The sequence below is a fragment of the Brassica rapa genome, chromosome A04, assembly GCF_000309985.2.
Source record: "Brassica rapa cultivar Chiifu-401-42 chromosome A04, CAAS_Brap_v3.01, whole genome shotgun sequence".
NCBI lineage: Eukaryota > Viridiplantae > Streptophyta > Magnoliopsida > Brassicales > Brassicaceae > Brassica > Brassica rapa.
In genome coordinates this window covers 20,771,818-20,786,691 of record NC_024798.2, presented here as the reverse complement: position 1 = coordinate 20,786,691, position 14,874 = coordinate 20,771,818, and the positions used below count along the sequence as shown (strand labels likewise).

At 32.7% G+C, this 14,874-nt stretch overlaps 4 protein-coding genes and 1 pseudogene across 4 annotated transcripts; all 5 read right to left on the bottom strand.

Annotated features, from left to right (window-relative positions):
- Window positions 1-946: 946 nt before the first annotated feature.
- LOC103866069 lies at window positions 947-6,364 on the bottom strand. Its single transcript, XM_033289948.1, has one exon. The coding sequence runs from the start codon at window positions 3,889-3,891 to the stop codon at window positions 3,550-3,552; it is 342 nt and encodes a 113-aa protein (XP_033145839.1). The 5' UTR covers window positions 3,892-6,364; the 3' UTR covers window positions 947-3,549.
- On the bottom strand, window positions 4,453-9,266 carry LOC117133534 (annotated as a pseudogene).
- On the bottom strand, window positions 5,683-6,558 carry LOC103866165 (F-box/LRR-repeat protein At2g43260). The gene is made up of 3 exons (XM_033289427.1): window positions 6,426-6,558; window positions 5,906-6,055; window positions 5,683-5,825 (listed from the first exon to the last, which is right to left on the bottom strand). Exons 1-3 carry the CDS (start codon window positions 6,556-6,558, stop codon window positions 5,683-5,685), a joined length of 426 nt encoding a protein of 141 aa, XP_033145318.1.
- A 240-nt stretch (window positions 9,267-9,506) lies between the features above and the next one.
- On the bottom strand, window positions 9,507-12,278 carry LOC103866071 (hydroxyacylglutathione hydrolase 1, mitochondrial). The gene is made up of 8 exons (XM_009143945.3): window positions 12,036-12,278; window positions 11,215-11,397; window positions 10,929-11,132; window positions 10,706-10,829; window positions 10,390-10,490; window positions 10,079-10,153; window positions 9,916-10,014; window positions 9,507-9,833 (listed from the first exon to the last, which is right to left on the bottom strand). Exons 1-8 carry the CDS (start codon window positions 12,093-12,095, stop codon window positions 9,687-9,689), a joined length of 993 nt encoding a protein of 330 aa, XP_009142193.1. The 5' UTR covers window positions 12,096-12,278; the 3' UTR covers window positions 9,507-9,686.
- A 1,368-nt stretch (window positions 12,279-13,646) lies between these two features.
- Window positions 13,647-14,702, bottom strand: LOC103866072 (60S ribosomal protein L38). The gene is made up of 3 exons (XM_009143946.3): window positions 14,565-14,702; window positions 14,210-14,393; window positions 13,647-13,839 (listed from the first exon to the last, which is right to left on the bottom strand). Exons 1-3 carry the CDS (start codon window positions 14,565-14,567, stop codon window positions 13,817-13,819), a joined length of 210 nt encoding a protein of 69 aa, XP_009142194.1. The 5' UTR covers window positions 14,568-14,702; the 3' UTR covers window positions 13,647-13,816.
- Between the last annotated feature and the right edge of the window lie 172 nt (window positions 14,703-14,874).

Sequence of the window (14,874 nt, the reverse complement as noted above, 5' to 3'; positions counted from 1 at the left end):
TTTAAAGATATTTTTTTGAAATATAAATAAGTTAAAATTATTTTTAAGATAAAATATTTTTTGTTTACTTAAAATTTAAAAAGAAAATTTTAGTCCATTATAAATATTTTTATATAATTATAATTTTAAAATCTGTTTTTTTTATCATTTTTCTATTTTAAAATATATTTTTTTAAAGGGGGCTCACAAAAGTGGAGGCCCCATTCAAATGTCTCACAAGCATAGGATCAAGCCCCGCCCTCACTATAAGTCATGATCAAGATCGTACACTTATAACAAGCATCGACAAAGGCCGTTTGTTCTCTGCATTATGTTTCTGATTCAAGTGATTGTGCATAAACCCTCATGATAGAAAAAATGTTCGTATCCCAAATGTTGGTGTCCCTTATGGTTGATATTGTTAACAATACTTGATTAATCATGATAGTTCAAGACCTTCATAGCTTGAGAATTTGAACCGGAATACGAAATAAATCCAAAACATGTCTTCAGTCCTAAATCTTAAAATAAACAAAGAAGGCTTGTAGCTGATTTAAATTTAGAGGAAGCCATGAGAAGACATCAGATCAAAGACTGCCTCCAATCGTGATGAGAAGCTTATATGATATAGGCACCATGCAAAGGGTAGATCTGCTGTTTCTTATTAAAAAAGCAACAAGCACCCGTGTATGACTTAATGCCATCCAAAACACATTCATCCCCAACCAAACAAAACTTAACAATATTGTAATATAAATGTATCCAAGAGTATTGAATCATGAAAACATGGCAAAAATAGTTTTCATGGGTCTTCCTCTAGAAATTTTATTTAGGCTCCAAGCGGCAGTCAGGTCGCCATTAAAGTGACGTCTGCTGTTGACTCGTTTAAAAATGGAGCCCATCTTTCTTTCACACCATTCAAATAAAACATATACACAAACGCATAGATCTAACAAGCAAAAAAAAACAAAACTAGCTTAAGTTGACAGAAGTGGGAGATAGAGAAAGGTTTTTATATATAAGACAGGGGCAAGATGCAAAAACCCTAGCATTCAAAGAAAATCATAAAATACGGACTTTTGGATGTTTACCCAGCCCAATATAAGCACTATTTGGGCCCCAGATACTATACTTAGGTAAGTAAAGAACAATTAGCAGCTCATTAGAAACGATTATCCTACCCTATCGAAGCACTAAACTAGCGTTTTTAAAACTGTACCAAAAACTGAACCGAATAATTTTTTGGGTCATGGTTCAATATAGTTCGATCGGATCAAATAATCTAGTTTAATATACTTTTATTTTAAAATTTTAAAAGTAATGTTACTAAATATGATATATAATTAAATTAAAAACAAATTTAAAACATAAGACAATATAAATATACACTAGTTTTATGTTTATACAGATAGTTTATAGATTTTTAATAGTTTTAATAGTTTTTATCGATTTAATAAATATGAGATCTAATCCGGTTATGTGAACGGTTCATGATTAGATCCAATCCGATTATGTAACCAGTTCATGGTTGAACCGGTCTAACCATCAGATCGGTTCGGTTTTAAAAACACTGCATATAGTTGTCCTTATAGTTGGTTACATTTTGATGAGTTCATTCACTATCGAGGGATTAAGGACGACGACACACAAGTGGTGGATGAAAAAAAAACAAGTAGACACATCAAAATTAACCGGAGGTAGTCTGTTGGTATTGGTTCTCGTTTCGTTATGTTATTGTTATATTTTCTCAATAAGAGAACTTGTTCGCTTTTTTTCTTGTGCTTTTCTGTGTGCTCTTGTTGTTGGTCTTCCTCGTTTGTAAGAGGCGTTCTCCACTTCTCCATTTTTTTTTTGTTTTATAATCTATGGGAATTGAGGTGATTCCCCTTTGTAATGGGAAAAAGAGAGGATGTGCCCATTTAAAACCAATTATCTTGTGTGTGTTTAATCATAATGTTTTGTAAACTCCAAAACATATTTAGATGTATATCTGGCTGTTACTGATTTAGTTTCTAGACTCTACACTATACTGTACTTTTGTTCGGCTGCTTAGTTGTAACCTTATGGTACATGTTCCATTATCTTGCTCATCCCTACCTCTATGGTTGCTTATTATGTAACTGATTACGGAGGTTCCTTCTCATTATTACCCCGCAGGCTTTGTTTGTAGTTTTTTGGGTTTAGTTGATTTTTGGTTTTCATTGGCATTTTAATTCGGTGTTATCAGTTTTTGTACGATTCTTTTGATTTGTATGTGTGTGCTCAATATATTACCTATCTCTTTTTCAATCATTTTGCCCTTCTTTTAGTTTGATATCTTTTATTTTGAAAAACATTTGTTTTATATTCTAATGGTGTACAATGAGTTTTTTTCCTCTTTGGATAAAGTTAAATCATATTTGTGGTGTATTACAATTGTTTGTTTGGACCCTTTTTAGTTTGAACCCATTTTCTATTTTTCCTTTATCGTATTCTGTTGCACCAATATTTTGTTCTCTTTTCCTATTATCCTCCCAAAGTGATCATCATCACCTGTCACCTATTATCCAGCTACTTCATAATTCGCTCTCGTGATTTCCTATCATTTCATGTATCACATGTATTTTATTTTATTTTGTAAAAGATGTATCACATGTATTTCCAAGTTGTTTTCTGCAATTTCTTAAACCTTCTGCTTCCAATTGGTTGATTTCATTATTTTAGATGATCATATGGTTTGTTATGCGTAAACACACAATTGTTCTTGTTAGATTTCATTGGTAATTTTGTTTGATTTTGTTTTCATTTTATTCTTTGTCTGGATACAAATATGGTGAACATTTTTTGAAAATTTATTTATCTACACTTTCTACTTAAGTAATTTTATTTTTTGCGTGTGAGTTGAGAGAAGTTGTATATTTATGTTCAATGAAATCATTTGCATAATCTATGGTAATATTTGGAAAATTAGTGTGAAAATGAGAATTAAAGAAACATATAATTATTAGTAACGGATTAGTAATTGAAGTACATCGTTACAAAATCATTGTGTGGTTAGACTTTCGACGTGATCGGAAGAGATAGACTTTCGCAGGTTATTGAAAACAACAGAAGAAGAGATATGACTGACGCCGTGAACTTAGGTGTGAATCAATTTTGTTTTGAGGCAAAATTAACATTGTATAAAAGTGGACGTAGTGATGTCGACTGCACTGAGACTAAATTTATCATTCTTGTTTGACTTTTGTTGATAACAGAAATCAGTGTAGTACAAAAAATTTAGCTATAATAGTTCTAAAAATGTTTAATTCTATTGGACACAATTAACTAGTAAAATCAGTGTAGCACAAAAATTTAGCTATAATTGTTCTAAAAATGTTAGCTATAATTCTCAACTCCATAAATGGTTTTGATTACATATATACATACATACAATAAGTTGCAAGACCATCCAAACCGTAAATCACTCACAAAGTTTCCAAGTTAAATACTGAAGTATACACACGAAACTCTCCTTTGAAAACACACACTGTGTATATATATGAAATTAAATACTTACCTGTGTAGATAAATGCTTTAGGGTTTGTTTAATTACTTCACGAAAACATCTCTATGGCCTAAACAAGACGTAATACATCCGACACTACGAAGGAAGAAAGAATAGAAGCCAAGTTTTGTCCTTAAAACTCTGATCGCAAAACGTCTTTTGGTCGTACCTCTCCGTACTTCTGAAACCCACTGCTCAGCCGCCTCGTTCATTCCTTTAGCCGACTTCCTAAGCTTCTCTTTGAAACTGAATCTCCCTGGTCCCTTCAAGTCATAGCTTGCCAACACCACCCGTCTTCCGTCCCTGTAACATTTCTGTGAGTACCATTCGCTCTGGTCATGATGAGGCAGCGTTACGTAGGCGTACATGTACGTTTGTTCCGACATAATTATATGTAAAGTAAAAATCGACTTAGTGTGTTTTAAGTTGTGTCCTAGTACTATATGTTAGCATGTATATATATGTACTAGACGTAGAGTTGGGTGAGATTGCGGTTGAACCAATATGAAATTGCATTCGATAGTGGTTGTTGACTATGTTGTACCTAATATAGAATTTACTATAGTTATGTGACATCATGTATCATATCATGAGCCTACATGTGTACTTTGTCAAATAGTAACAAATGAAAAATTGATTAATAAATCAATCATAAAGATATATAAATGATTGTACTGGTTGATGATTAAACTTTACCTAATTGTTGACGACAAGAAAATTATTAAATGTTTATATATTTTTGGGTTTGGAATAATTTTGAGGAGAAATTGTCACCCAGCTCCACCATCTTTTTTTTATCCATGATTAATGTAGGTTTGTTGTATAATACGATGATGGTGACTTACTTGTATGTTATTTGCTTCGTTATGAATTTTTTAATAGAGATTTAATAAACTGAAGCATAAAGAACTGATGTTTCGTCAAGAAGGTTCTTTATTTTATTTTTAAAGAGAGAACGTCCATGGATAGGAAACGAATTGTTATTGTGATGAGAACACAAATATTTCACAGAAAGTAAGATCTATAAATAATAAACAAGAGAAAGTTAACAAAATGAAATGTAAGCTTCCAACAAACACTGTTAGCTTTTAAGCAAAATCGAACTCTATCAACTTAGAAAGGCACCGAATAACATATAGTAATGCTTCGCTTCTGTTCAATATGAGAAGAGAACACATTATAACCTGCAAAAGAAGGAGATACCATATGATATGGAGTATCAAAGTTACAAAGCAGAGGACAATGAAATTAAAGAACTCACAAGATTGTTGAGAGAAAAGAAGTTACCCCACATATAATGATAGCATAGATCCTCAACAGAACTATAAACTGTAAATGTTCAAACAAACATAGATAAATGATCCCAAATACTCATCAAATGCTCTTTATATATAGTTTCAACAATCAATAGATGAGAACATACCACGATGATGTATAGTAAATAACCAGAACGAGATATCAAACAGACAAGTAGTAGCATAGCTGCACGAAACACAGCACCACGAGTGCCGAAGCAACACATGATCAAATACATAGCAATCCACTTGTTCTTCCATAATGAAGCGCCTACATCTGTTATGTTACATACAAATAACAAACCGCATGATCAAAAGCCATACGTAAATGTTCATGATGTACTTAAAAACATATGAAAGATTCTCTCACATATTCCCTTACGGAGAAACTCGCCAGCTCTTCTTGATTGAATCTCATCCTACGAATAAGACGAATAAAATATTTTAAATAACTAAGAGATGCACTTGACAAGCTCTAAAACATATTTTCATAATATATAAGTTGCTTTAAAGATATTTTCTTGTTTCAAAATATAAGTTTTTTTTTCAAAATACCTTTGGTCTGCGGATGCGGATGCATGTGACTCTAGTGCTGAACTCGACTTGTTGAAGCTTAAGTGGGACCAAACTCTCGAGGTAAGGACATATAGCACAAATGTCTGAAGAGAAGGGACGGAGTTGGTCTGTGTCTTGATAATATTTAAACAACCTCTTTTTGTCGTCATAGAAGACAACATTCCCTTGGTTAGATACACTCAAGGGCGTAAATGACCTAGACTCCACGTATGGCTTGATACCTAAACTTATGGAGTGAGTATTGCTCCATGTTTCTTCTTGAGAAGCATCCATAGTCCATATCCCTAGCTCCAATCCACCAAAAGATTAATCCCTTTCGGACATGGCTATGACTAGACGATCACCAACGTTGACAATCTGTGCTTCAAGCACGATGCCTTTGGGAAGATGCGGATGTTTAACGTAATGGAACTTTTCCGTGTGGAGATCCAAGGCTAGTATCGAGTATACTGAATCCTTGACACCATGACTCTTAATTCGTAACCAGTAGATTGTTCCTTTGACACAAGCTGATTTACGTCACATCAACCTTGTAACGACGTGGTTTCCAAAGTGCTGACATCAAGAGTGTCGCTATAGTTAGGATCACCGGATATCCTCACTACTTTGTAGTGACCTTTGATCTTTTCTCTACCGAATCCCATCGCATAATACCCGGGGAAATAAGTCGTCCATGTTCCTGAAATTTTAAATTATAATGTAACCATCAAGTAGATAAAAATGTATATAAAATTTAAACTCTAGAACTCCAGATGAAACATTAGCGTTGACTTCCAAATTTTAAGTGTTACATATATAGTTCATCTACTCTTTCAAACTATTTAAAACATTGTGCCTGTCTGACATTTTAAAATTTTCATAATGCCATAAGCTCAAATAAAAATTTGTCTTATAAACTTTTGTAAAAACTAAAAAAGTTACGTACAACTAAAATTATCGTATAAAATCATGATGCCCTAAACAATATTCATATACAGTAATTGTTTCGATATACATAAATCTCAAGACCAGTTATGCTTTTGAACATGACATAATAGAAGATTACGTACCGTTCGTAAACGTGGAGTTAGTGCGGCGGCTCACGAGGGGAGGGGAATGAAACCGCTGGAGTTGTCCCGTCGAGGGGTTCAAAACGTTTACACACTCTTCTTCGGGGGTGCAGACCAAACCGTCGCAACTCATCGACGGTCTTGTCGCGTGATATCTATACATTAGTAATGTCAGAAAATTAATAAAAAAGAACTCGATAAACTTTTCATATTTTTGCATTTTTTCAAAACATTTTCTTGAAAATGCCATTTATATATTAAGCTCCGACTTGATAAAAAAATAGACATTAGTTTTCTTCATTTTGTGGCTAATTCTTGTATACAAATATTCACGTACGTAAATTTTTTGAGCATCATCAGTAACTGGTAAAATCAGTGTAGCACCAAATTTTAGTAACAAATTTCCAACTCCGTAAATGATTTAAATTACATATAAACATACATAAAATAAGTTGCAAGACCATCCAAACCTTAAATCACTCTGACAAAGTTTCCAAGCATGAATCTCAATGAGGGATATTAAAGTATTCACACGAAACTCTCCCTGGAAACACACACAACTATGTGTGTATATATATATATGAAATTAAATATTCACCTGTGTAGATAACTGCTTTAGTGTTTGACTAATTACTTCACGAAATCACCTCTATGGCCTAAACAAGACCGTAATACTTTGGACACTACGAAGGAAGAAAGAATAGAAGCCAAGTTTTGTCTTACAACTCTAATCGCAAAACCTCTTTTGGTCGTACCTCTCCGTACTTCTGAAACCCACTGCTCAGCCGCCTCATTCATTCCTTTAGCCGACTTCCTAAGCTTCTCTTTGAAACTGAAGCTCTCTGGTCCGTTCAAGTCGTAGCTTGCCAACACCACTCGTCTTCCGTCCCTGTAACATTTCTGCGAGTACCATTCGCTCTGGTCATGATGAGGCAGCGTTACATAAGCGTACATGTACTTTTGTTCAGACATAACAATATATATAAAGCAAGTTAAGAAAATCGATTTAGTGTGTTTTACGTTTTTATAGATATCATGGCATTATAAGTTAGTATGTATATATATGTATTTCACTTAGAGTTGGGTGAGATTTCGGTTGAACCATTATGAAATTGCGTTCGATAGTGGTTATTGACTGTGTTGTACCTAATAATCTAATATAGAATCTCATATGTACTATAATTATGTGACATCACGTAGCATATCACTCCTTCCTTACAGACATCGAAAAGACTGCGATTCAACGATCATCATTTTCATTAACGCAGGCTTCTATTGGGCTCAAAGTATACTCACGGATCATCACTAGGGCCTCTACCCACTTATGGTTTCATTACTATTTTGTTCAACTTGTGTTGTTTTTTGTAATGGGTTTTTAAAAAACTAGAATGGGCTGTAAAATGGCCTTCTTGCTACCTTAATTTTAATACAAAAATTCAGTCAAAAATAATAATAAAGAACTGAGGTTTCATTAAGAAGGATCTTTATTTCTTTTTAGTATATACACATATAATTTATTTATTTATAATTTTATGGTTTCATCAAGCATATATAATTTATAAGATTAGCCAAAAAAAACCAAATACTAAAACTGAATATGAGCAATTTAACATAAAATTAAAACTATAAATAGTAATGACTTATTATTCCGGTAAATTGTTTCAAGATTCACCAAAGTCAATAAAATATTAATCAAATGAGATAGATGGAGAAAGAGTTTCTCGATCATGTTGTTGACCACATTGTTTTTGCAAAATTCTTTGTTCCGCTAAAAAATATGCCCAAATTTTGTGAAAATAAAATATATGAAATCAAATCATAATTTCATAAATAAAAAGTATTAATAATATAACATAGAAATAAAATATATTTAAATTTTATTTTGGAGTAAGATATATAAGAATCGTTGAAGATAACTTTACTCTATTTTAAAAATACTTTATTTTTAAGTTAAAAATATCTAAAATCTAGAAACTATTGGAGATCAATTGAAAACAAAATTGACTATTCTATCAAATAAAGAGGTAACAAACAAGTCACAATAAAAAAACATCCATCTAAAGTAAAGTTTTAAATACCTTAACCAAGATATTATCCATGTTCTTGTATAATGAACGTAAAATCCAATTGAACAGTAGAAACTTGGACATGGTAGACAAAGCGTCTTCGTGAAGAGAGTTTGAAATAAATATGAATAAGCAGCTGTGCATATCAAAAAGATTTCTCAATTCTTCCATAAAAAAAAAGAAAACATGTATAGAATTGTAGAATATTAAATAAAAACTAATGACACGTTAAGGCTATAGAGATATGTGGTAAACGTCCACACCGAAAATCATAGTTACATATCTCATAGCTTTTTGCTACATATGAGAAAGAAAAATAAAAACAAAAACAAAACAATTAATAAAAGGTGAGTACAAATGAAACTGCTAAGAAAAGAAAGAGCGAAGTATATTCCATTTTTAACAAACCAAATATATATATGATTATAAAGATTATAACATAATGTTTCTTTTTCTTATATATAACCCATCTTCCATACTTCTATTTCTTTACATATGTAAACTTTTTTCTCTCATGCACTTGGCTATTTTTCAATACATGTTTTTAAATAATGTTATGATGATCTGTAATATTTTTATATGAAAATTATGTTTTAAGTTTTATCTTTACTGCACTGTTTTAGAAATTTTTAAAATTTGATTTAAATAAAGTGAAAGATAATTATTGTCGAGTCACTATGAATAAATAACTGCTTGTTAATCATCTTTTGACTCATGCATAGATTCCTCCTAAAGCTATCGAACCGACTAGGAAGATTGATTAGTGCTGTAGTGCATAGATTACAACGTGATAGTTAGCTGAAGATCTGAGGCAAGTCTCTTATTTGTTATTTACACCATGATAAGCACCAACCCTTTAAGAACCATGATAGCTATGCTCTTGATTTGTTATTACACCAAGATAGTTAACCTGATTTGTTATTTACACCATGCTCACCACCTGGTTAAGCACTCCCTGAAGATCTGTTTAAGTAAATTGTTGAAGGTTGTTAGGAAGGGTAATAATGGATACATATATGGCGAAAATTCATAATTTTATAAACTGGATCCCAACTAAATACTGTAGATTTTCTTTTTTTCTGTTTTCAATACAAACTCAAATAATAACTGAAAAGCCCCAAAAACATGTAAGAATACATTGATCTTTGCAGCTGCTGATGACTTCCGACTATACAATAAGATAAGATACCAAGTTCTAGAAACGATCTCTTGCTCTCTGTATACGACGCAGTGCTTCAGCTTCAGTTGCTGACTCTGGAATGCTTAAAGATTTGCGTATGTCTTTGCTTGATGTTCTGAGGAATGGGTTACACTCTTTCTCCAACTTCACAGTCGTTGGAATCTGCAGACAACAAACCACAAATGAAATCTAGAAAGAGGTTTAGAGAGAGAGGAGAAAAGAGCAAAGAGTAAGATTGTATTACCGATGGGAGTCCCTGGCTTCGAAGATGAGCAACTCGGGTTGCATAAGACTGAAGAGTTTCATTCTTTGGTTCTACCGATAATGCAAACTTGAGATTGCCCTGTATCATGTAAATAGTTTACTTCACCATATCGCAGAGAGTAGAAGAAAGTGAAAAAACTTACTGCTGTGTTTTCTCGACCACAATATATATTTGTATCATCTGGTAATGAGACGATCTTTTGTAGTGATGAAAGCATCTGAGACATATCAAAAAAAAAAAAAAAAAAAAAAGAAGAGAATATTACTGTCTAATTATGACGAAATTAGCCTACTAGACCACTCTAATCATTCTCTTTAACACCATAACATTTAACTCTTTAAGTTTTACAAATAACTCTGTGACAAGAAACTAACCATAACAGTGCAAGTATATACAAAGGTTGAAATCAATTTTACTGATTAGGTTTTAGGACTCAAATTCAACTAATGTTACCTGTTCAGGGGTACCTTCTGAGATGGTACCACATGATAAGCTATATAACAAGTCTCCTGTGAATATTGTGGCTGACCCTGGGAAGTAGAAGCTGATATGGCCTGCTTGAGAATAAAGAACAGTTAAATAAGGCAAAAAAAAAAAAAGAATAAAGAACAGTTAAATAAGGCAAAAAAAAAGTAAAAAGTTTTACGACACTACAAGGACAAAAAGTAAGGAGAGTAGTTACACAGTGAAGTATTGAGAATGGCAAATAAGTTACTAAGAACAGTTCATAGTTTATTGCTGTAGAGGTAAGTATATGGCAGCTACAAACCTTGTGTGTTGCCAGGAGTGCTAAGTACTCGAACCTCATGTCCAGCAAACATCCACTTATCACCATCATTCAGATGTATGTCAATCCCAGGAATCCTATCCTTATCCAGAGCTGAGCCAATCACCTGTTGGGAAACATAACAGTTCATTACAAGAAAAGAACAACCAAACAAATAGCCACAATACATCTAACTAGCAAAGAAGAAGATAAGTATCTCCATTACCTTTGCGCCATACTTTGCTTTCAGTTCAGCATTGCCACCTACATGGTCATCATGATGATGAGTATTCAAAATGTAAGTCAAGTTCCAATTCTTCCTACTCAACGCCTCTATAACAGGAGCAGCCTCAGAAGGATCAACGACTCCAACAGTGCCTGTGTCTTCATCGTGCAAAAGATACGCGTAGTTGTCCTTACTACACGGCACCTGAAAACACCCACCAAACAAAAATTAGAAAAGAACAAAAGAGATTTTGAAATATCATCATCAAGGCAAAACATACACTAACCAGTTCGATTTTTAATGAAGAGGGCATGTTGGAGATGCTACAAAAGTGTGTGATCTTAAGTGTTTTTCTAGCTCCACGGAGGGTTTTGAGGGGCATGGAGAATAACCACATAACACCGTATAATAAGCTTTTCCTGAGGCAGAGATGTCTCCAACTAGGCCACACACAAAGCTGACCTCCAATCTAATCCATAGATACAACAAAAAAAAAATTAATATAATCTGATAACCAAAGAAAAATAGAACTTCCAAAAGAAAAAGACCAAACACATTTGTCAAAGCAAATTAAAAAACAGAACATAGAAGCTTTAAAGATTGATCCTTTCAACCTAGATATATAATAGTAGATGACTATTGTTCATGAATACAATCAACAAAATTAATATAATCTGATAATAAAACAATAGAACTGACAAAACAATAGAACTGCCAAAAATTAATAAAAGACCAAACACATTTGCCAAAAAAAAACAGAACATAGAAGCTTTAAAGAATGATTCTTTCAACCTAGACATGATAGTAGATGACTATTGTTCAACAATTATACAATCTGATACACAACAATAGAACTGCTAAAAAGACAAACACATTGTCAGAGAAACAGAACACAGAAGCTTAAAGATTGATCCTTTCCACCTAGTAGATGACTATTTCAGCTATAAAGATTGATCCTTTTGTTAAAACGAAGCCTAGTACTAGCTTCAGATCATCAAAAGGATCAGTAAAGCGAGGATCTTTATGAAATCTGGTGCAAACCCATCATCAAAAAACGGATCTTTTTGGTAGAATCAAAGAGAGGGAGAGAGAGAGAGAGAGATGAACCCTGGAACAGGAAGGTATCGATGAATTGGAGGTAGATGAAGCTTTGGAGATCATCGGCATCCTCTCTCTCTGATAGATTCCTCAGATAGAAACAAGAGAGAGGGAGATGAATCGGTGATCCCTTCTTCAAAGCAGCAATAATCTTGCGTGAGCTGAGCTGTGAAGAGGACGAGTCTGCGACTTCGACAGGAAAGACGTCAGAGCTAGAGACAGCTTTTATTAAGTCTTAATTTTTATGTAATTAATTGCTCAACTACTTAAATCCCCTTACAATAAATGCTCTCACATACTAATTCCATTAATATCTGGTTATAAATATTTTTACTTTGTAACGATTTCCTCATTTAATTTGTTTTTGTTTTACTATGCTAGAGTAGATTCCCTTTTGTAAGGCAGGAAAAAAAATAAACATTTCATTTTGGATGGACGTCTGAAATAGAAAGAAAACAAGATTTTATTTGGTCAATCTTTATATATAATTTGCTGGTTTCCTTGAATGGTGTTTTACTATTTTTTTTTTTTGGTAGAAGGTTGAATGGTATTACTAGCACATGTATATACTATTGGGTTCTTACTTCTTACATGTGGATGTGGTAGTGTCTTACTTTTATGAAACTTGAGTTTCTTTGTTTTCTTAAATATATCAACTAATTTTGTTTTATATATATATATAATATTTGAATCAACTAGTTTCGTTTTTGTTGGTAAAATTCTTATCAACTAGCTGACTTTTTCAATCTTAGATATGTATATACTGTCGATTATAAAATGTCATAATTTTAGAAAGTAGTTGGCAGCATTATCTTATTATAAAATATTGGTTATCATAAAGTAGATAATATCTAGATTTTGGTATGTTATATTTTTTTCATTTTGTAAAGTCCGGTATCTTCTGTTCGTTGTTCTCATATACATTTCCAGCAACGATATTCTTTCTAAACTAATTAATATGAATATCAAGATTTTGGCATGTATATTTTTTTCATTTTGTTATATGTCCGGTAGGCCTAATGTCCGGTATCTTCTGTTCTTTGTTGTCATATACATTTCCACCAACGATATTCCCTCTAAACTAATTAATGGATAACATATCATTAAACTATTTGGGGGGAAATGTGAGACGAGACAATTTAAGATTAAAAATGATTAATGTTTTATTTGTTATTTAGACCATGTTATTAAGAACACAAAGTAATCATTTTTGGAAGGAAACAAAAATCAAGTAAGATTTGTGTCTATCTTGTTGAAAATGAGCCACTTACGTAGGACATGATTTGAATCGTTCATACCCATTTTTCTAATATATAATTGACCAAGTGGCTTTACATTTAATACATTTTGTTTGACAACTCATAAAGGTTCAATGTCAAATCATACCTTCAGCCAAGCTTTTAAATTGCTTGGTTTATTGGAATCAGTACAATGTAGTTCCAAACTTGATTGTTCTGAATTTCTGATTAAACTTAACTGGCTTGTCCAAAAATTTAAACATAAATTCTGAAATGGTTTTGGGCCTGGTTGATATATTGTTCTACAGCACTTTAACACTTTCAAGGAATAATAATATTTCAAATATATTCTTTCTATATGTTTATGATGATTTTGATGAGATGATTTAACAAGAGTAATTAAATTTTGAATCCAGAGCGAGAACATAATCTGATATTAAAAACTGAACCAATCCACAAAAAGTCTAGGCATAACTGAACGACACAAAACTTAGAAGAAGAAAAATATAGAATGGCACAAAGATTCATCAATCACCAAAGGCTTCTTCATCTTCAAAGGTCTTGCACGCTCAAACCTGAAAACGTGCAACAGAGTTGAGAACTAAGAATCAACAAAACATGTAACGTGTCTATATAAAAATTAAAATGTATAATAACAAGCAAAAGCTGTTTGACCACTCACGCATCGTAATTCAATTTACTAGATTACTAATATGTATGAGACCAGACAGATGTTATAAGCTATAGCTAGGTTTAGTACTAATATGCCAAAATGTTATAAACTTAAACTTAAAACTTAGGTGTAACAAAATGATTCAACGTGTGACACAGTTCGAGTGGTCTAGAACAATATAAGAGCTTAAAGCTAGGTTTAGTACTAATATGCCAAACTAAGTTTTAAGTTTTTTAGATGGAAAAGCTGAGTTTTAAGGATTATAAACGAACCTGGAGGAAGAGACTGCTTAAGCTTGTCGGCTTTCTCTTGGTCAAAGACGCAGAGAGTGTAGAGGTACTTCGAGCATCTGACCTTGAACTTAACAATGTCTTTGCTTCTCTTGATCTTCACGGATCGAGCATCTTTCCTCCTTGCTGTCAGAAGGAAGTCCTTAATCTCGTGAATTTGCTTAGGCTACACATATTTAACAACCATAATCATCAAAACAACGTTTTAGTATATCAAAGTTCTCTGTAACCTACAAGTTTTACTAGATCCTAATCAAAGCAACAAGCGATTAACTGAGCTAAAATGAAACAAGTACCAACATTTCAAGCTACAGAGACATTAAAACATGAAACGTACCATGGTAGAATCTGCTGTTTAAAGCTAAGCCGCAAGAACACCGTCGATGTAAAGACTAAAAGGAACTCATTTCAAGAACCCTAGACTCTTATATAATAAAATACCAGATCTACCCTCTAGCCCATGTACCTCTCTGTTTTTAATTGGGCTTAAGCCCAATTATATATCCTAAAGTTTCTTATATTTACCAAATTTTGACCAATTTTTACTCTTTCATCTTCGTTTTTACTATTTTCATACCCAATATTTTACTTGTAGACTAGTCTCATATGTTTCTGTTTGGGAGAGAAACAAGATTACCTACAAAAAT

Coding starts and splice junctions, on each gene's coding strand:
- LOC103866072 (XM_009143946.3), bottom strand. Junction 13,840..14,209: donor TAAGCAGTCTCTTCCTCCAG/GTTCGTTTATAA, acceptor GCACGTTTTCAG/GTTTGAGCGTGCAAGACCTT.
- LOC103866071 (XM_009143945.3), bottom strand. CDS start 12,095: ATGCCGATGATCTCCAAAGCTTCATCTACCTCCAATTCATCGATACCT. Junction 11,133..11,214: donor CTTCATTAAAAATCGAACTG/GTTAGTGTATGT, acceptor GGGTGTTTTCAG/GTGCCGTGTAGTAAGGACAA. Junction 10,491..10,705: donor CACTCCTGGCAACACACAAG/GTTTGTAGCTGC, acceptor ATTCTCAAGCAG/GCCATATCAGCTTCTACTTC.
- LOC103866165 (XM_033289427.1), bottom strand. CDS start 6,558: ATGAGTTGCGACGGTTTGGTCTGCACCCCCGAAGAAGAGTGTGTAAAC. Junction 6,056..6,425: donor TAACTCCACGTTTACGAACG/GTACGTAATCTT, acceptor TTAAAATTTCAG/GAACATGGACGACTTATTTC. Junction 5,826..5,905: donor GGAAACCACGTCGTTACAAG/GTTGATGTGACG, acceptor TCAAGGATTCAG/TATACTCGATACTAGCCTTG.
- LOC103866069 (XM_033289948.1), bottom strand. CDS start 3,891: ATGTCGGAACAAACGTACATGTACGCCTACGTAACGCTGCCTCATCAT.